This window comes from Sphaerodactylus townsendi, linkage group LG02 (genome assembly GCF_021028975.2).
Source record: "Sphaerodactylus townsendi isolate TG3544 linkage group LG02, MPM_Stown_v2.3, whole genome shotgun sequence".
NCBI classification, from domain to species: Eukaryota; Metazoa; Chordata; class Lepidosauria; order Squamata; family Sphaerodactylidae; genus Sphaerodactylus; species Sphaerodactylus townsendi.
Genome location: NC_059426.1, coordinates 146,685,318 through 146,700,009, shown reverse-complemented (window position 1 = coordinate 146,700,009; position 14,692 = coordinate 146,685,318). Strand labels below are relative to the sequence as shown.

The window sequence follows — 14,692 nt, the reverse complement described above, 5'->3', positions numbered from 1 at the left end:
GTCTTGTATTTTTATAGGTATCCCACATACCAGCTCATGTTGTTAACCATCGTACCCATTTTAATGCTCATTAAGTAATCAGAGCGAATTTCAACATCTCAAACCGAGCGGTCTTTGGGCATCAGGTGTGTCCTGGAACAGAGCCTGACCCTATGATAGTTTCACCTGCAGTAATGTCTTAGGCCGTTTCCGCACGGCCGCCATGCGCCCCCACGCCGCCAAGAGTTCTGCCGGCGTGGGGGCACAAGCCTGTTCGCACACAAGCGTGCGAGCAGGCCAAGCAGAGGCCCCGGCAGGAGAGGCAGCTCCACACGGAGCCGCCACTTCCCCCTTCTCCGCCCCACTCACGATGTCACCGTCGTCGCCTGCTGGCCGTGGAAGCCCCGCCCACGCTGCCCTCCGACCCCTGGAGGTCGGAGGACAGTGTGGGCGGGGCTTCCACGGCCAGCAGGCGACGACGGAGACATTGTGAGTGGGGTGGAGAAGGGAGACAGCGTCTTCCCGGCGGCGCGGTTCGCACCGCGCCGCCGGGAAGACGCTTCCCCCCCAACAACAACCCTTTAAAGGGTTGTTGTTTAGGGCGGCCTGACGCCACCCTGGGGGGGAAGGAAGCGCAGTCAGGTCGGCGCTGCTGCGTTGCAGCAGCACCGCCTGTGCAAACGGCGGCCTGGGGGCGGCGTTTTTACCGCCCCCAGGCCGTCGTTTTTGGGCCGTGCGGAAACGGCCTTAAATTTTCTATCACATAAACTGCTTAGGTGTTTGTCAAACACCCTGACCCCGTCTTGGGTTGTTAAAATGCTGAGCCCTGGGCTGTGACCCAGTTGTCCAAAAGACACTGTTCCTTTTGGATGTAGCAATGTTTCCTCCTTTCCTTCGCTAAGTCTATGAGCATCTAAGCTATTGCAAGCTCCAATGGAGGCAAAGCTCACATGAGGGGGAGGTTAAGTGAGCCTTCACCCACCTGGCACCATTTAAAAAGACAACAAAATGTGCTCCGGGGTGGGGGAGAGAATCAAGACAGGCTCAGGAAAACACTTAGAAAATACCAGATGGAGGCGGGAAGGTCCAGAAATCCAAATATCACCACCCACGTGATGACCAAACCTGCTCTGGGAACAATATTTCAGGAAAGATTGTACCATTTTAAGTCTGAAGGAGAAAAATGTGGCGAGGCAGGGGAGAACATGAAAGAACCCCATTGTACTATGATGTTGTCCTGAAGCTCCCAGAAACCCTGTTAGGATTTTACAAGTACTTGCTTCATTCAAGTACTGCTGGAGTCACATGCCTAGAATCACATGAGCTTCTGGAAAGCTCTCTCTTTTTCCAGCTAAAGAGGAGAGACTGACACATGGGCACAGGTAGACCGAACAGAGACCCAGACTGAGCACTTCTATAGATTTTGCTGTTCCTATATTTAGTGTACATTTGTTTGTCATCTAGTAAAGTTCTACAGAACAACTCACTCACATCTCTGCCCTATTATTTACTCTGCTAATGTGTTGCAATACAACAAATCCACACTGGGAGATGGCAGGGCAAATCATCTGAGCAGAAACAGCCTAACTTGTGTGCTTTATTTTTCCTAAAATTCATAGATTTGTGTATGGGAATATTCTTTCTGCAGTGATTAAGAGAACAGTAAACATGTTTGGTACTTTTGTGTCCCCTCTCCCCCCCTTTACATTAGGATAAAAGGATAAATAGTGAAGAAGATAATGTAAGAAGGGTGGAGGAAGAAAGATTACACCTTAATGATCAGCTGTGTTGTCTTCAAAGTGAACAGGAGTCCATCCTCACTGTGATTGGAAGTGAAATTGATGCAGCTTGCGAAGTTTTCTCTAGGGATTCATTGGAAAAATTCAAAGTAATTATGACTTCTCCGTCTGGTTCAGATTGGATTCCTGTTAGTTTATTCTAGGACATGTGTTATGGAATTTTGAGCATGGCTTCAGGGTAAAACTGCTCTTTATGTAAGTACTTTAGGTTAGCACGCAACATTTGACCTTTTTAAAAAAGGCGTTTCCCATATTGTACTTCTGTGTGGATAACTGATTGCTGCTTGCTTTGCCAAGAGGTTAAAAAGATCCATTTTGGGCCTATCAGTAATGTGAGATAGTAAAACTGTTCCTAGACTATACTATTTAAACCGCAAAATCGGAGCATTTCACCATGGGGTGAAGTCTTTGCATGTACCAAGTTAGCATCTGAGGAAAAAGTTTAGCCTAGAATTTGTTTTTCCCCTTCACCCAGCAGTAGAGGAATATAATTTGTTGTTCTATATTAGCTACCTTATTATTTTTCTAAATTGCATTTGTATCTAAAATGAAAGGCTATCTCCATAATCATTTTTGACAATTTATTCTCCTCTTTTGTCTTGCATAGAGATGTATAATTTCTGGAAATTTTGAAGCTAGGGGAAAACCCCTCTTTTCCTACTTTATTTTTAGTAAAAAAAACAATGGTGAGTGGGAAAAATTAAGATTTAGGCAGTACTTAGCATATAATATTACACTATTTGGCATACTCATGGAATGAAGTGGGCAATTCTCTCCAAGGCAGATTCATGCCTTCCTGTACCTGACACATTGGCAACATTTTTGGCAGACATCTGTCCAACCCTGTAGATTTTTCCTCAAAGCAATGAAAAAAGCCTAATGCAGTCAATTTCATTTGGCTGTGAAGCACTTTCATTCACGGCAACCAAAACTATTTCCGAGGAAGGGCAATTCTTCCTTGAATAGGCATTGCCCTTACTCTAAATTAGCTTTGTTTCCCTTGATTGATATCATCACGTAGGAAGTCCAATTACTGCTAATTGGATAAAAATAAACTTTAAAATGGTGCCAAGGCAGCAGCTGAATGTCTATGTAAATAATTATGAAAAAAAAGTTTTCAGGAAACATTTCAGTCTCTCTAAAAACCTTTTTTAATGACACAAATGTCCACTGGAAAAAATTCAGTTTTAAATATGATGTGCACAGTTACTTGAGTTAAAAATAGACACCTATTTGGCTTTTTAAATTACTCTTTGATTTTCCTGGAAAGAAAAACATTCCACTGCCTTTTGTGTATAATATGTGTCTTCTGTGTGTTTATTTTTTCAATTTATTTCAGGCCATATCACTTATGCCCGGGGTACGGAATGACCCTCATCGGTGGTTAGCAGAAACAAAGGTAAAATATCTTTAATAGCTAAGCTTAATTCAATTTTTAAATGGTAATAGTCTCATAAGATTCTTAATTAAGGAGAGGTTAAAGCACATCTCTTACATGTGTTTTTCATTAAGTAGATAGATGGGGGGAAATCACACTGTCTTTTATTTATAGCATTTTATGTAATGCGTTACTCTCTACGCAGGCCCAACGTGGCTCATTGGAAAAGTAACTAATACAGTCAGTCAGTTTCAACAAATAATACAATGAAAAAAACCAAAATATACACACCCCAGGCAGGTCCTGATGGATGATACTGCCTAAGATAGACTGTAGACTTTGATCACCAGGCCATGAGTTTTTTTGGATTTGACCTTTGGCTAGCATCTCTGGCCCCCACCCAGTCTTTTAATGCCTTCAGGAAGAGGAGGGTCAGACTTAGTTACTTAACTACCAGCAAGCTGGCAACATCTTCCCCTCTCCCTTCTACCAACTGTTTTTCAAGGGCACTGTTTTGGCACTCCTTGTCTGAAAATGCATTGGCAGTCAATTGGCACATTTCACCAAAGTTGCGTTGTGTCTAAGCACACTTTTAGAAGCACACATCAGCTGAGCTGATGGAGGAACTACTGTACTCTTGATAATCTCCCGTGAATTCAGTGAGAGGAGTTGTTTTCTGTCTCTCACATGTAAAGAATGATGAGGTAAATTCATGTTTTCTTTTGTTCATATTGAACACTGACTTACCATGCTATCCTAAGTAAATTACATCTTCTAAATTAGATCTTCTAAATTACATCTTCTAAGCCTATTGAAAAATGTAATTTTTGCTTAGGGTGGCACTGCTAGTCTAATACTACTTGATTTTACCTATGAAGAGCAATTAACTATACTGATTCTCCTTCCATTTTTCTCTGCATCTCTCAGTAACTTCCCCTCGCCTTTCCTTTTCAAAACTAACCTTGTTGTAGCGGTAAGTTTTTTTGGGCATTCTCACTAAATGAGTTTGCAGTCTGTGCTTGGTGTAGAAATGAATGCTAAACCATGGTTAGCTCCAAAATGAAAGGAAGGAGGAATCCATTGATGAGGGGAAAGGAGAAAGAAGTGCGTAAACCCAGTTCTAATTTACTGAGCAGGCAGCATTATTTTGGTAGCCAGTCAAATATTTCTGGAAGTTTCCAAAAAAATTACTCCTTTTTCATTTCTGTTTTCTGAAGTTTCATTGTGCTTGAATTTGTGTTTGAGAGACTTCTTATGAGACATAAAGGATCTGATATAAACTCTGATTTCTTAGCCTCTGCTTAATGGATCAAAGAGATGACTGGTACTTTGTAACCATTGTCTTTTTACTTGGGTAACTTTTATGAGCAACTTTATCTCAAAATCTTTTAACAGAATTAAGTTTGTCCTGATCTGAAAGCCATTTTACACTTCACAAGACAAGACCTACCCTCACTGTATATGGGGTCACTGTGAAGAGAGGAAAGTTGACCAATTGACTCGAATGAAATTGCATTTGTTTGCTTTCAGTAGTTATTGATGGGCTTGTTTGTAATGCACACAGACCAAGAGTGAATATCCCTGTAAATAGTGGAGATAAGAGTTTGGATTGGAGGACAAGGGCTATCATGAAAACAAACTCACTATTCAGATTGTTGATGCGTAAATTTCAGGCACTAACTATCAAAAGGACCTTCAGAGTGCACATAGTAATTGACTCATAAATCTGCCAAATGAATCTTTTTAGTTGTTAGGTGGTGGTTCTCGAAATGAAGGGGGCTTTTGAAACACTACATTTTTTCACATTTGTTCCTGGAAAACCAGTCTTAATGATTTGCTGGGAAAAAATACAGTTACATCTACTATCTGGATTCCCTGTGTTTGCTGGGCTGAATTCAAGGCTTCTGTGAGTGGAATAAGTTTACAGAAGGTATATTTACCTCCTCTCCCCAATCCCTAAACAGTGAATGTTGTTTGGTAACCCTTTAGAACAGTATGTCAAAGCATCAGGCAATGGGGAACTATAACAAGAAGAGGGAATTGACTAAAGCTACTGTCCTTCAGTCTTGCAAAAGTGGAACACAAGTCTCTCAACATGGTGTATGTCTCCAAGGGATTTCTGCTTGCTTTAGCCATATAAGCAATAAGACATATTGGTTCTAGAGGGCCTCTCCAGCCTCTCAAAAGTGGCATTTCCAAGATGCATGGAGCTTCCGTGGGAAAGGAGGTGGTAACAGCGGAGCTGCAAACTTTCTTTGTTTGCGAAAACCTTGGGTCCAGGCTTTGAGTTTTAGTAAGCTTCTCATATGAGATAACTCATGCATAATCAAACAATCTACTCCCAAACGTTGAGTGAACATGGGAGCCTCTTCCAGTGCAGCATGAGTAGCTACAAAATGGGTGTCAGGGGAGAGACGTGAAAGACAAAAATAATACTTGTACATGCATAAAAGTAGTCTTGGGATCATGGTGTTAATTTTGTTAACGGTGCTCTAATCTCAGAAAAACACTTGCATCAAAGAGAAGATTAATGGAAAATATAGTGTCATGGCAACCAGTGCTGACATTTACTAGTGGTATTTAGGCACGCAGACGGATTGAAGACATTTAGAGTCCATAGCAATTTCAGTCGAACTTCTGATCTGTACCATCTGTATCCTGCCTATTCTGATCTGCACACAGCAGGGTCATAGATAACCCCACAAAAACATTGATTTTACATTGTACAATCTGTGGTAAATCAAAAAGCATGCAGCAAGATTAGTAACTCTTGTATATTGGGCTATATCCAAAAACATTTCCATTGAAAAAAGTGTATGGGACAATTGCTGTTTGGGACCCTTAATTGTTTTCAGGAGGAGATACTTCCTTACCTTTGCTACCTGCATGACTTGCTAGTAGTGTGTTAGCTAATGATGCTTTTCAGTCATGTCATCTCCACTTACAATTAGAAGTCATACAGTCCCATGTGGCTCTTCCAACTGTGAAGATTGGCTGTTAAACCTGGCGGTTGGATTCTGAAGTTTACTTAAAGTCTCGGAGGCCCTGGGTCAAATGGCCACTCTGCCCTGGAAGTTTATTGAGTCACCTTGGCCTAGTCTACAGCAGTCAACTTAACCTGCCTCAAGGGTAGTTGTTAAGATAAAATGGAAAAGGAGAAAACAATTTACTTTTACTAACTTTAGATCCCATTGAGGGGAAAAGTAGAGTATAGATATAAATAAAATAAATGGTGGTGGGGAGAGACCTTCCTGCTTGTCTCTGGACTTTTTTTTAAATTAAGAATTTACTGTGTTTTAATTGCTAATACCTCCACCCTTTTCCAAGGAAGTGCTTGGTCATGCCTACAAGAATTTCTTCCTCTTTTTCCCCTTGGAGCAACAGACTTCCATGCATATTTAAAAAAATGTACCTTGTTGCATGCCAAGCTCTTGAGAAATACAAAATCATATCCCTTTCAAGTTAAAGGAAGAACTTTTGTGGTTCTTTAAATCCTCATGCATGCAGGATTTTTGAAATACACACACACACACACACACACACACACACACACACACAATGGTTTACTGTTCTCAGATTTTATAACAGAAAATGAGTACATTTTTTGCAAATTTAAATTTCTTGCTGAGGACATTCTGACTTGACTGTATATTCCTGCATGGCAGAAGGTTGTACTGGATGGCACTTATGGTCTCTTCCAACTCTATGATTCTGCTGCCTTTACTCTTAAGCAAGGGCAAACAGAACAGAGGCCTTATATCTTTATGGGAATAATTCTGAAATATTGTTTGAACAGCTGAAATCACTTTAAAACATTAAAACAGTTATGGAAACTTTTTTTTTTGAGATTGTAAAAAAAAAAAGTACATCAGACCACATAGATTAGGACCATATGTTAACTTTATACTAACACTAAGTAAACACTTTCCCCAAGCAGCTACTGATAACTTCCTTGGATGCGGGATACTTCTCTTTTTCTCACCTTCTCCCCCCAATTTCTTGCTGTTTGGCAGGCCCTGCTGCATTGCAAAGCGATAACTCATAAGCTTTGACCTGTCTTTGTCACACTGGTGCGCTGCAGACTCAACAAGCTCTTTAACCAGTAACATGAGCTGTTTCCATGGCTTTTCAGCAGAAGACTGAGTTTTCGTAAGAGATTTATTGGCCGTGCAAAAACATTTTTAGAGGCTAGATTTTCTATATTCCACAGTGATTATAGGACCGGCAGTGGGTTTGCTTTTTCTTGAGCTGGTGCATTCATTGACTGGTAATTTTCTTTGAGTTTAGTTCTACTTTTATCCTATTAATTATGTTATCCCATATTTACATTTCACCCGGAAGAGAAGATAGGTGACTGATGATGATGCAGAAATTGTGTACATGTCATATTTCATCTGTTTAAACTGCTAAAAGTTTTATGTTGGTTAGAAAATGAAAAAAAATATTGTCTTGATTATTGGCTCTGGTTTCTTGCCATGTGTCATGAGCTCAGTATGTGCTGGTTGCATGTCTCGGAGCTCATAATATGTGCTCCTTTGAACTGTATGTTCTCTGAGTGCAGTTCTGTGGTAATATGCTGCACTGGAGGAAAGAGCGTTACTTGCTGGTAGACAAACTATTTGGGTACATCATTGCCAGTTCTGGCAAAGACTCAACCCCCCGCCGCAATTCTCTTCCTTTTGAGTCTTCCTCTCTCTTTCTCTCCCAAGCACTTCACTCGCTTCGACATGGCCCGAAAGCCAGAGAAGTGCTTGGGAGAAAGAGAGAGAAAGATTGGAAAGAGAGAGAAACCCCTAGCCTCCCTTGTTGGAGGGGGAAGGGGGAGTGGACTCTCTGTCAAACTGAAGAGAGTCCACACATCCCTTCCCCGACAAGCACCTCCAAACTGAGGATCTTTAAAGATCCTCGGCTTGGAGGCACTTGCCGGGAGAAGCTGGAAGGGGGATTCTCTGTCAAACTGAAGAGAGTCCATATGCACTCTTCCCCTACAAGCGCCTCCTAGCCGAGAATCTTTAAAGATATTTAAAGATTCCGGCATGCAGGCACTTGCCGGGAAAAGGTGGGTAGAGTCCACACACCCCTTTTTCTGGCAAATGCCTACACGCTGGAGATCTTTAAAGATCCACGGCGTGCAGGCACTTGCTGGCAAAAGGGGGTAGAATCCACCCCCTTTTGCCGACAAATGCCTGCATGCTGCAGATCTTTAAAGAACCATGGCTTGCAGGCGCTTGCCAAGGAAAGGGGAAAAGCGGTGGCATTCGAGGATCATTTAAATGCTCCCCGAACGGCCCCAAATACATACAAGCCAATCTGAATACTTTCTATTTGGATCGGATCATATTTGGGTATAATGCATTCAGGACGAATATGACCCAAATACGCCCGAATAGGCCGCGATTTGGCCTGAATAGGTGATTCATTTTAACCAAATCACCAACCCTAGTATCAACCATTCTGTTGGTGCTGCAGAATCATGGAACAACAACAATAATAAAGGGAGTATGATGGAGTGCCTTCCCAGATCCTTACACATTACATATAGTCTAACATATGGCTGTATGTTCTCCCCAAGAATGATTTAGTATTCCACCGTGGAACAGAAAGGGACTTTTAAAGCCAGTCTCTGGTTCAAATAGCTACCTTAGAGACTGCTCCCTATGAGAGCCTATTCAGTGTTTTCATCCAAGGAGTTTTGAGTGTCTTTGCTATACCAAGTGAGAAGATTATCTGCTGAGTATCAGGATTTTTCCTGCCATTTCCCCAGAACTTTAAGATGTTCTCTAAGCTGTTCTTCTCTCTTTAAGCTGTTCTTCTCTCTTTGCTTTTCATTAGCATTGTAAAATCTCTTTATTTCAAAGAGCATCCAATGCTGCTTGTTTGTTTGTTTTGTTGGTATTGAGTTCCTTACGTACTCCTCTGTTCTTTGAACAGGACTTTCTCAAACTGCCTTCCCAATTTTTGCAAGCTACCTCTGGAAAGGTACAATACAAATAACTTTGAACAGATCATGCCAAACTGACAATGCAAGCCACCTGTTAATTGTTGTGATGTGTTGCAAGAGAGCTGAGGCACATCATTTGTGGGATTTCTCCATGCATTCAGGGGAGAATTCATGGAGACATTCTGCATTGTAGAGTTGGTTCAGTGGACTGAGGTATCTCTACTGACTTTTATGTAAGGTTTCAAACTATATTTGACTTCTAGGTTTGACAAATAGTGATTATTTCCACATTGCTATTGGGTTAGTCTTGTCTGATTTTCATTTTGTTTTCTTTTTCCAACCTGGGACAGAAGGTGGCAAAGATTCTTCATCCACAGTCTTAGTTAAGATCTGGCAAATGTTTGCTGTGAAATTGTGAAAGGAGAAAAACCAACTTTGTACCAATGCATTTTTCTAGACAAAACTTCAGTGGTTGTGTGAAGAAGCAAAGGAGAAAGAGACCAAGGAGAAAAAGCTGCGGCGTCTTCTGCAGCAGGGCCGAGAGCAGCTGAAGCACCTGACCTTTAGTAAAGAGTCGGAGCGCCACGTTCTCCTCAGTCAACTGGAAAAGCAGGAGCAACTCCTGGATGAAGTTCATCAAGCAAAACGGGGTAAGCCAACCTAGTCTATCTTTGTCAGTACCAATGTTCTGTTGATCTCCCAAGAGTGATATGATTTATTTTAAAGCAATAAGGATCCCAGTTAGGGTTTTTGCAGAAAAGCGGTTCCATGTCAATTTTCTCTTCTTCAGAATATATAGTTCAATATACTTCAGCTTGTATCTGGCAAAGGGAGCTTTGATTCTCGAAAGCTTGTACCCTGAAAATCTTGTTTGTCTCTAAGGTGCTACTGGACTTGAATCTCGCTACTCAATATCCTTGGTGTCATTATGCTGAGGGTTCCTGCTCTGGCTTCTGTGGTAGCTAATAATAATGGGATAGAGATTGGAAAATGGACAGCATAATTTGAAAGATGCAAGGCAAGTTGAAATGTGGCCTATATAGAAAAAGACTAGAATCTAACAATGAAGTGGCATTTTCACCAACAATGTTTCTCAAGACCCTGTATTTCTTAAAATATATACTTCAACCTGGTATAGCTTAAGCTTGGTTTGGTTTGCTGCATTTGGAATACTGTAATCAGTTCTAAACACCCTGTCTAAAAAGGGATACCATAGACTTATAATAACATAGAACAGAGCAATCAAGGGTCAGAGCATCTTGAGGAAATTAGATTGTGTTATACACAGAAAAAGTGGTTGGAGATAACTCATTCTAGTTCCCCTATAATGCTAGAACTAGGCGCCAACATTATGCAATCAATGGTCATTTAGAACAAAAAAAGAAAATACTATTTACTATAACCTCAGAATTAACATGGAGTGTCTTGCTTCAAGATGTAAGCAAAGTGACTAGCTTAAGTGGCCTTAAGAAGGGCCTTAGACAAACTAATGAAATCTGAGACAGTCGGCATCCAGCAAATATTAACTGTGATGGCTAAACGAAACCTCCATGTTCAAAGGTATTGTGAGTCTGAGTATTTGGTGGGAGGCAATGGGAATTTGTAGGCTTCATAGCGGTTCATGTCCTGAGGAGAAATAAAGGGTCCGCACCAGTCAGAGGAGAGGAGAGAAAAAAAATAAGGCCAAGGCTGACGGTGCAAAATAGGTGAAAATATATTCTGTTACTTCAGATAAAAATCCCCTACTTATTTCACCCGAGAGGCTTCTTCAAGGAATCTGTTAATCTTGCAGTGGTTTTTCAAAGAAGAGCATAGTTCAGTATCCTTATCCTCTTCTTTGAAAAACCACTGCACAAATTCCCCTAAGGAATTTTGGGCAAAGCACACAGGGAATTTTTATCTAAGTAATAAAAAAATATTTTTTATCTATTTTGTACTATCAGCATTGGCCTTATTTTTAATCTGTTCAGCCAGTCTCATCTGACAAACTACTGCGGGAAACCAGAACTTGATAGGTGAACCTTTTGGACTGATCCTGCATGGGTGTTCTTGTGTTTTCTCTTAGCAAGCTGGTGCTAGTAACATTTAGTGGACTTTGCTGACAACTGTGTATCTCTACCTTAAAAGCCCTGAACAATTCAGGAATTTCTAAAATGTGTAAAAGTTTGATTCACTGAACTGGTCTTGCGATATTAGTGATCTGGAGTAAAGCATAAAGGGGTAGAAGATAATATTTTAAGAAATGTGCTCTGTTCTGTGAGCAGAAGAAGGAGCCTATAATTTTTCTTTATTTTAAGGGCTATACTTTTCTTGCTGAATAAAATTAGAGTTGTTTATCTGACTGCTAGTCCAAAAGTCATGTAGAACACAGGAAAAAATCCAAAATGATATGTATCAGGAGGTTGTCTGAAATCTTTTTATGACATCTAATGATGTCTAATTATGAGATTTTGTCTGTAAATGATACCTATTTCCCCAAGCATTCACACAAACATTCTGCTAATTAAAATGAATTGTGAACAGGGTACTAGGCATAGATTAAAAGAGAGCGAGCGAGCCCCATTTTGTGTTTGGAAAAGTAGGTATTTAGCATAGGTGACTTTTGGAACTGTTAGAAAACTAGGTATCTCATTATCTAAATGCCTGATTATGCAGCACAATGTATTATTAACATATTTTCCTCTCTCTCTCTCTCTCTCTCTGTGTGTGTATTTTTGAGGCTTTGAAAATATTGGTATGACTTCCTGTATTATTGGTATTGTGCTTTCTATATTTCCATTCAAATGCTACAGAAAAATCCCCCCAGGATCTTGCTCTGCTCTCATTCCTGACTGTATTTCATGGTTATTTCTATTTGTTTCACCGCTTTTCCTTTATAGTCCTTCCACAGTTATATGTTTTACTCATATCCAGTTAAAGTTAAATTTTTGATGGCTCCTTTGCCAATTACATGTTTTACTGGTTGGAGGATGTTGTGGCTCAGTGGTAGAGCATCTGCTTTTCATATAGTGGTTTCAGGTTCAATCCCTGGCGTTTTCAATTTAAATGATTCGGCAGTAGGTAACATGGAAGATTTCTGCTGAGGACCCCGGAGAGCCATTGCCAATCAGAGTAGACAATACTGATCTTGAAAGATCAAAGTTCTGTCTCATTGTTAAGATAGTCAAAGACATTTGAAGTGTGCAACTGAAAATGTAATGTAGGACTACAACAATCCTGGCTTTTTCAGACATGTGCATCAGACAACTATCTGCATCAAACATATATCAGATAAGTATACAGGGAACACAGACTGGCAGAGGAACAAAATATTGCCAAATATTTTTCCACCTTCACAAGAGGGTCATCATGTAGCCTGTTCTCTTCCTCCCTTCCATAATGTTACTCAGGTTGTTGGATAAATTTAGTCCAAACTCAGTAATTGGTCTTGATGAAGCAAAAGCTTTTTATTTGCAAATAGAAAGTTTAGGAAAAACACACACACACAAAACCATGTGCGTGTCCCCAAAAATAATACAAAGAAAATTACTTTATAGTGTCCCTCTTCCGCATTGTAACAGTAGCAGATTTTGATTGGAAGTTCATAACTAGGCAGATGATTGGCTAAAATACTAGACATTTGATTGGACTGTCTAAAACAGAAACAGCAGAACCTTGGTAATCAGACCTGCTTTGGACTTGAATAAACAAAGGATGACTGTACTAAATACGAAAACCCTTATCTTGTCTGGTCGTGTAATATAAACCAGGTGTACTGAAACATACGCTTTCAGTAACTTTTTCTGCCAACCCTGACCTATGACCGTGCCTGCCGGCTTGCAGTCTAAGACAGACACCATTATGCATTGTAGTCTAAGACTGACATTGTTACCTGGCTTCCCAGCTTTCAAAAGTTAAATCAAACAGATATTTAATTTGTCTCACAAATTAAAACAAACATAATTTGTCTCACAAGGTGAAGTAGAATGTGCCTGGGTTCTTGTGAACTGGAACTGGTAAAAAAAATGTAAATCTTCCACTGGCTAGCACTGTCAAGGCTTTTTACCCATTTGAGTGGCGTATCTGGTTTGCTAATGAATGTATTGTCAATGGGGGTATTGACTCTCAGCTGATTACAATCAGCATGCAAATGACACAAAAATGGCTGTGTGGCATGACTTGTCCCATCTCTTAAGAACACAAGAAATGTTCTTTTCTATTATATTCGACAGAATGTATCACATATCATGTCACAATATTCCATGCACCCCTAACCACCTTCATCCAGTGAATTCAGCAGCTGCTGACTGGTGATAGTTTACATTGTAAGAATGATTTGGAGAAGAAGAGGAGGAGGAGGAGGAGGAGGAATTTGGATTTATATTCCCCCTTTCTCTCTTGTAAGGAGACTCAAAGGGGCTTACAATCTCCTTTCCCTCCCCGCCCACCCCAAACAATAACCTGTGAGGTGAGTGGGACTGAGAGAGCTTCGAAGAACTGTGACTAGCGCAAGGCCACCCAGCTGGCATGTGTTGGAGTGCACAAGCTAATCTGGTTCAACAGATAAGCTTCCACAGCTCAAGTGTCAGAGCGGGGAATAAAACCCAGTTCTCCAGATTAGAGTGCACCTGCTCTTAACTACCACACCAGACTGGCTCTGCAGCAATGGAAAACAGCTTCTAATTCTGAAAACTTTCAAATGATGGTTTACTAAATCTTAGATCATTCAATACAAAATGCCTATTTTCTTTTTAGAAGTATAACTGTTAGGAATATTTACTCCCACATAATAGCATAGAGATAATAGCGCTCATCTGATGCGCTGGAAAACCTGCTAGACAGAGGAATGTTCAATCAGCTACTAGAGAGAGGAATGTCAATTGTAACGAACTTGCCCCACCCTGAAGGGCTGGCGTACAGCAGGCCAAAGGGAGAAGGCCTTAGCAACAGCCAGAAAAAGGAAAAAAAGCTCCCCAAGGAGAGAACCGACCTGATTGGCTGAAAAAGGTCCAGTAACGTTTGGCAAGAGCTAGGGGGAGCCAGTGGGCTTACAGCACTGAGAGGAGAGTTGAGGGCTGATAGGAGTCGAGGAGGTTTGAGAACAGGCAAGAGTCTGGCAGAGAAGAGTCTGTCAGCTTTGGAAGAAAAAGGATTCTGTCTCTGCAGAGTTGGCTGACAGAAGTTCAGTCCCTGTCTAAGCGCGATGCTTGACAGGAGAGAGTGAGGCCCTGACTGGGTGGCAGATTGAAGTGCCCTTCAGGAGCCTGGGCGGTTTAAAACTGCTCCAGACCACATATCCCTAGTCACCCTGCCTTGCCCCCTGTGTGAATCACCTCCTCAGAATCACCAGTCTGGGAGAAGCCAGTCCAGAGGAGCAGTGAAGCCATATGATAGGGACTAGTGGGAGAGAGGGAGCGCCAAGCCGCGCCAGAGAACCTCCTGGGCTTGGACTGTGTGTTTGGAATGTGATCAGTGGGTATTGGAGCAGTGAGGAATCAGTGTCTCAGGCGCAAGCGTATGGAATTTATTAGTTCAAAGCTTCAAATTTTCCTTAAGAAGACACTCAAGGTGTCACAGGTGTGCATAAGGAATCTGAAGTAACATCTTCAGACAAAC

At 41.1% G+C, this 14,692-nt stretch overlaps 1 protein-coding gene across 6 annotated transcripts in view; it reads left to right on the top strand.

Moving 5' to 3' along the window:
* CEP128 (centrosomal protein 128) overlaps positions 1-14,692 on the top strand; it is a 233,784-nt gene that overhangs the window by 91,602 nt on the left and 127,490 nt on the right. For all 6 annotated transcript variants that reach the window (XR_007243660.1, XM_048486527.1, XM_048486525.1 and 3 more), the window contains 3 exons: positions 1,691-1,867; positions 3,118-3,177; positions 9,555-9,747. Coding sequence is in view for 5 of the 6 variants with exons in the window: in XM_048486527.1 (XP_048342484.1) it covers positions 1,691-1,867; positions 3,118-3,177; positions 9,555-9,747 (430 nt within the window). In the remaining variant the exon portion in view is untranslated. The remainder of the gene's footprint in view (positions 1-1,690; positions 1,868-3,117; positions 3,178-9,554; positions 9,748-14,692) is intronic.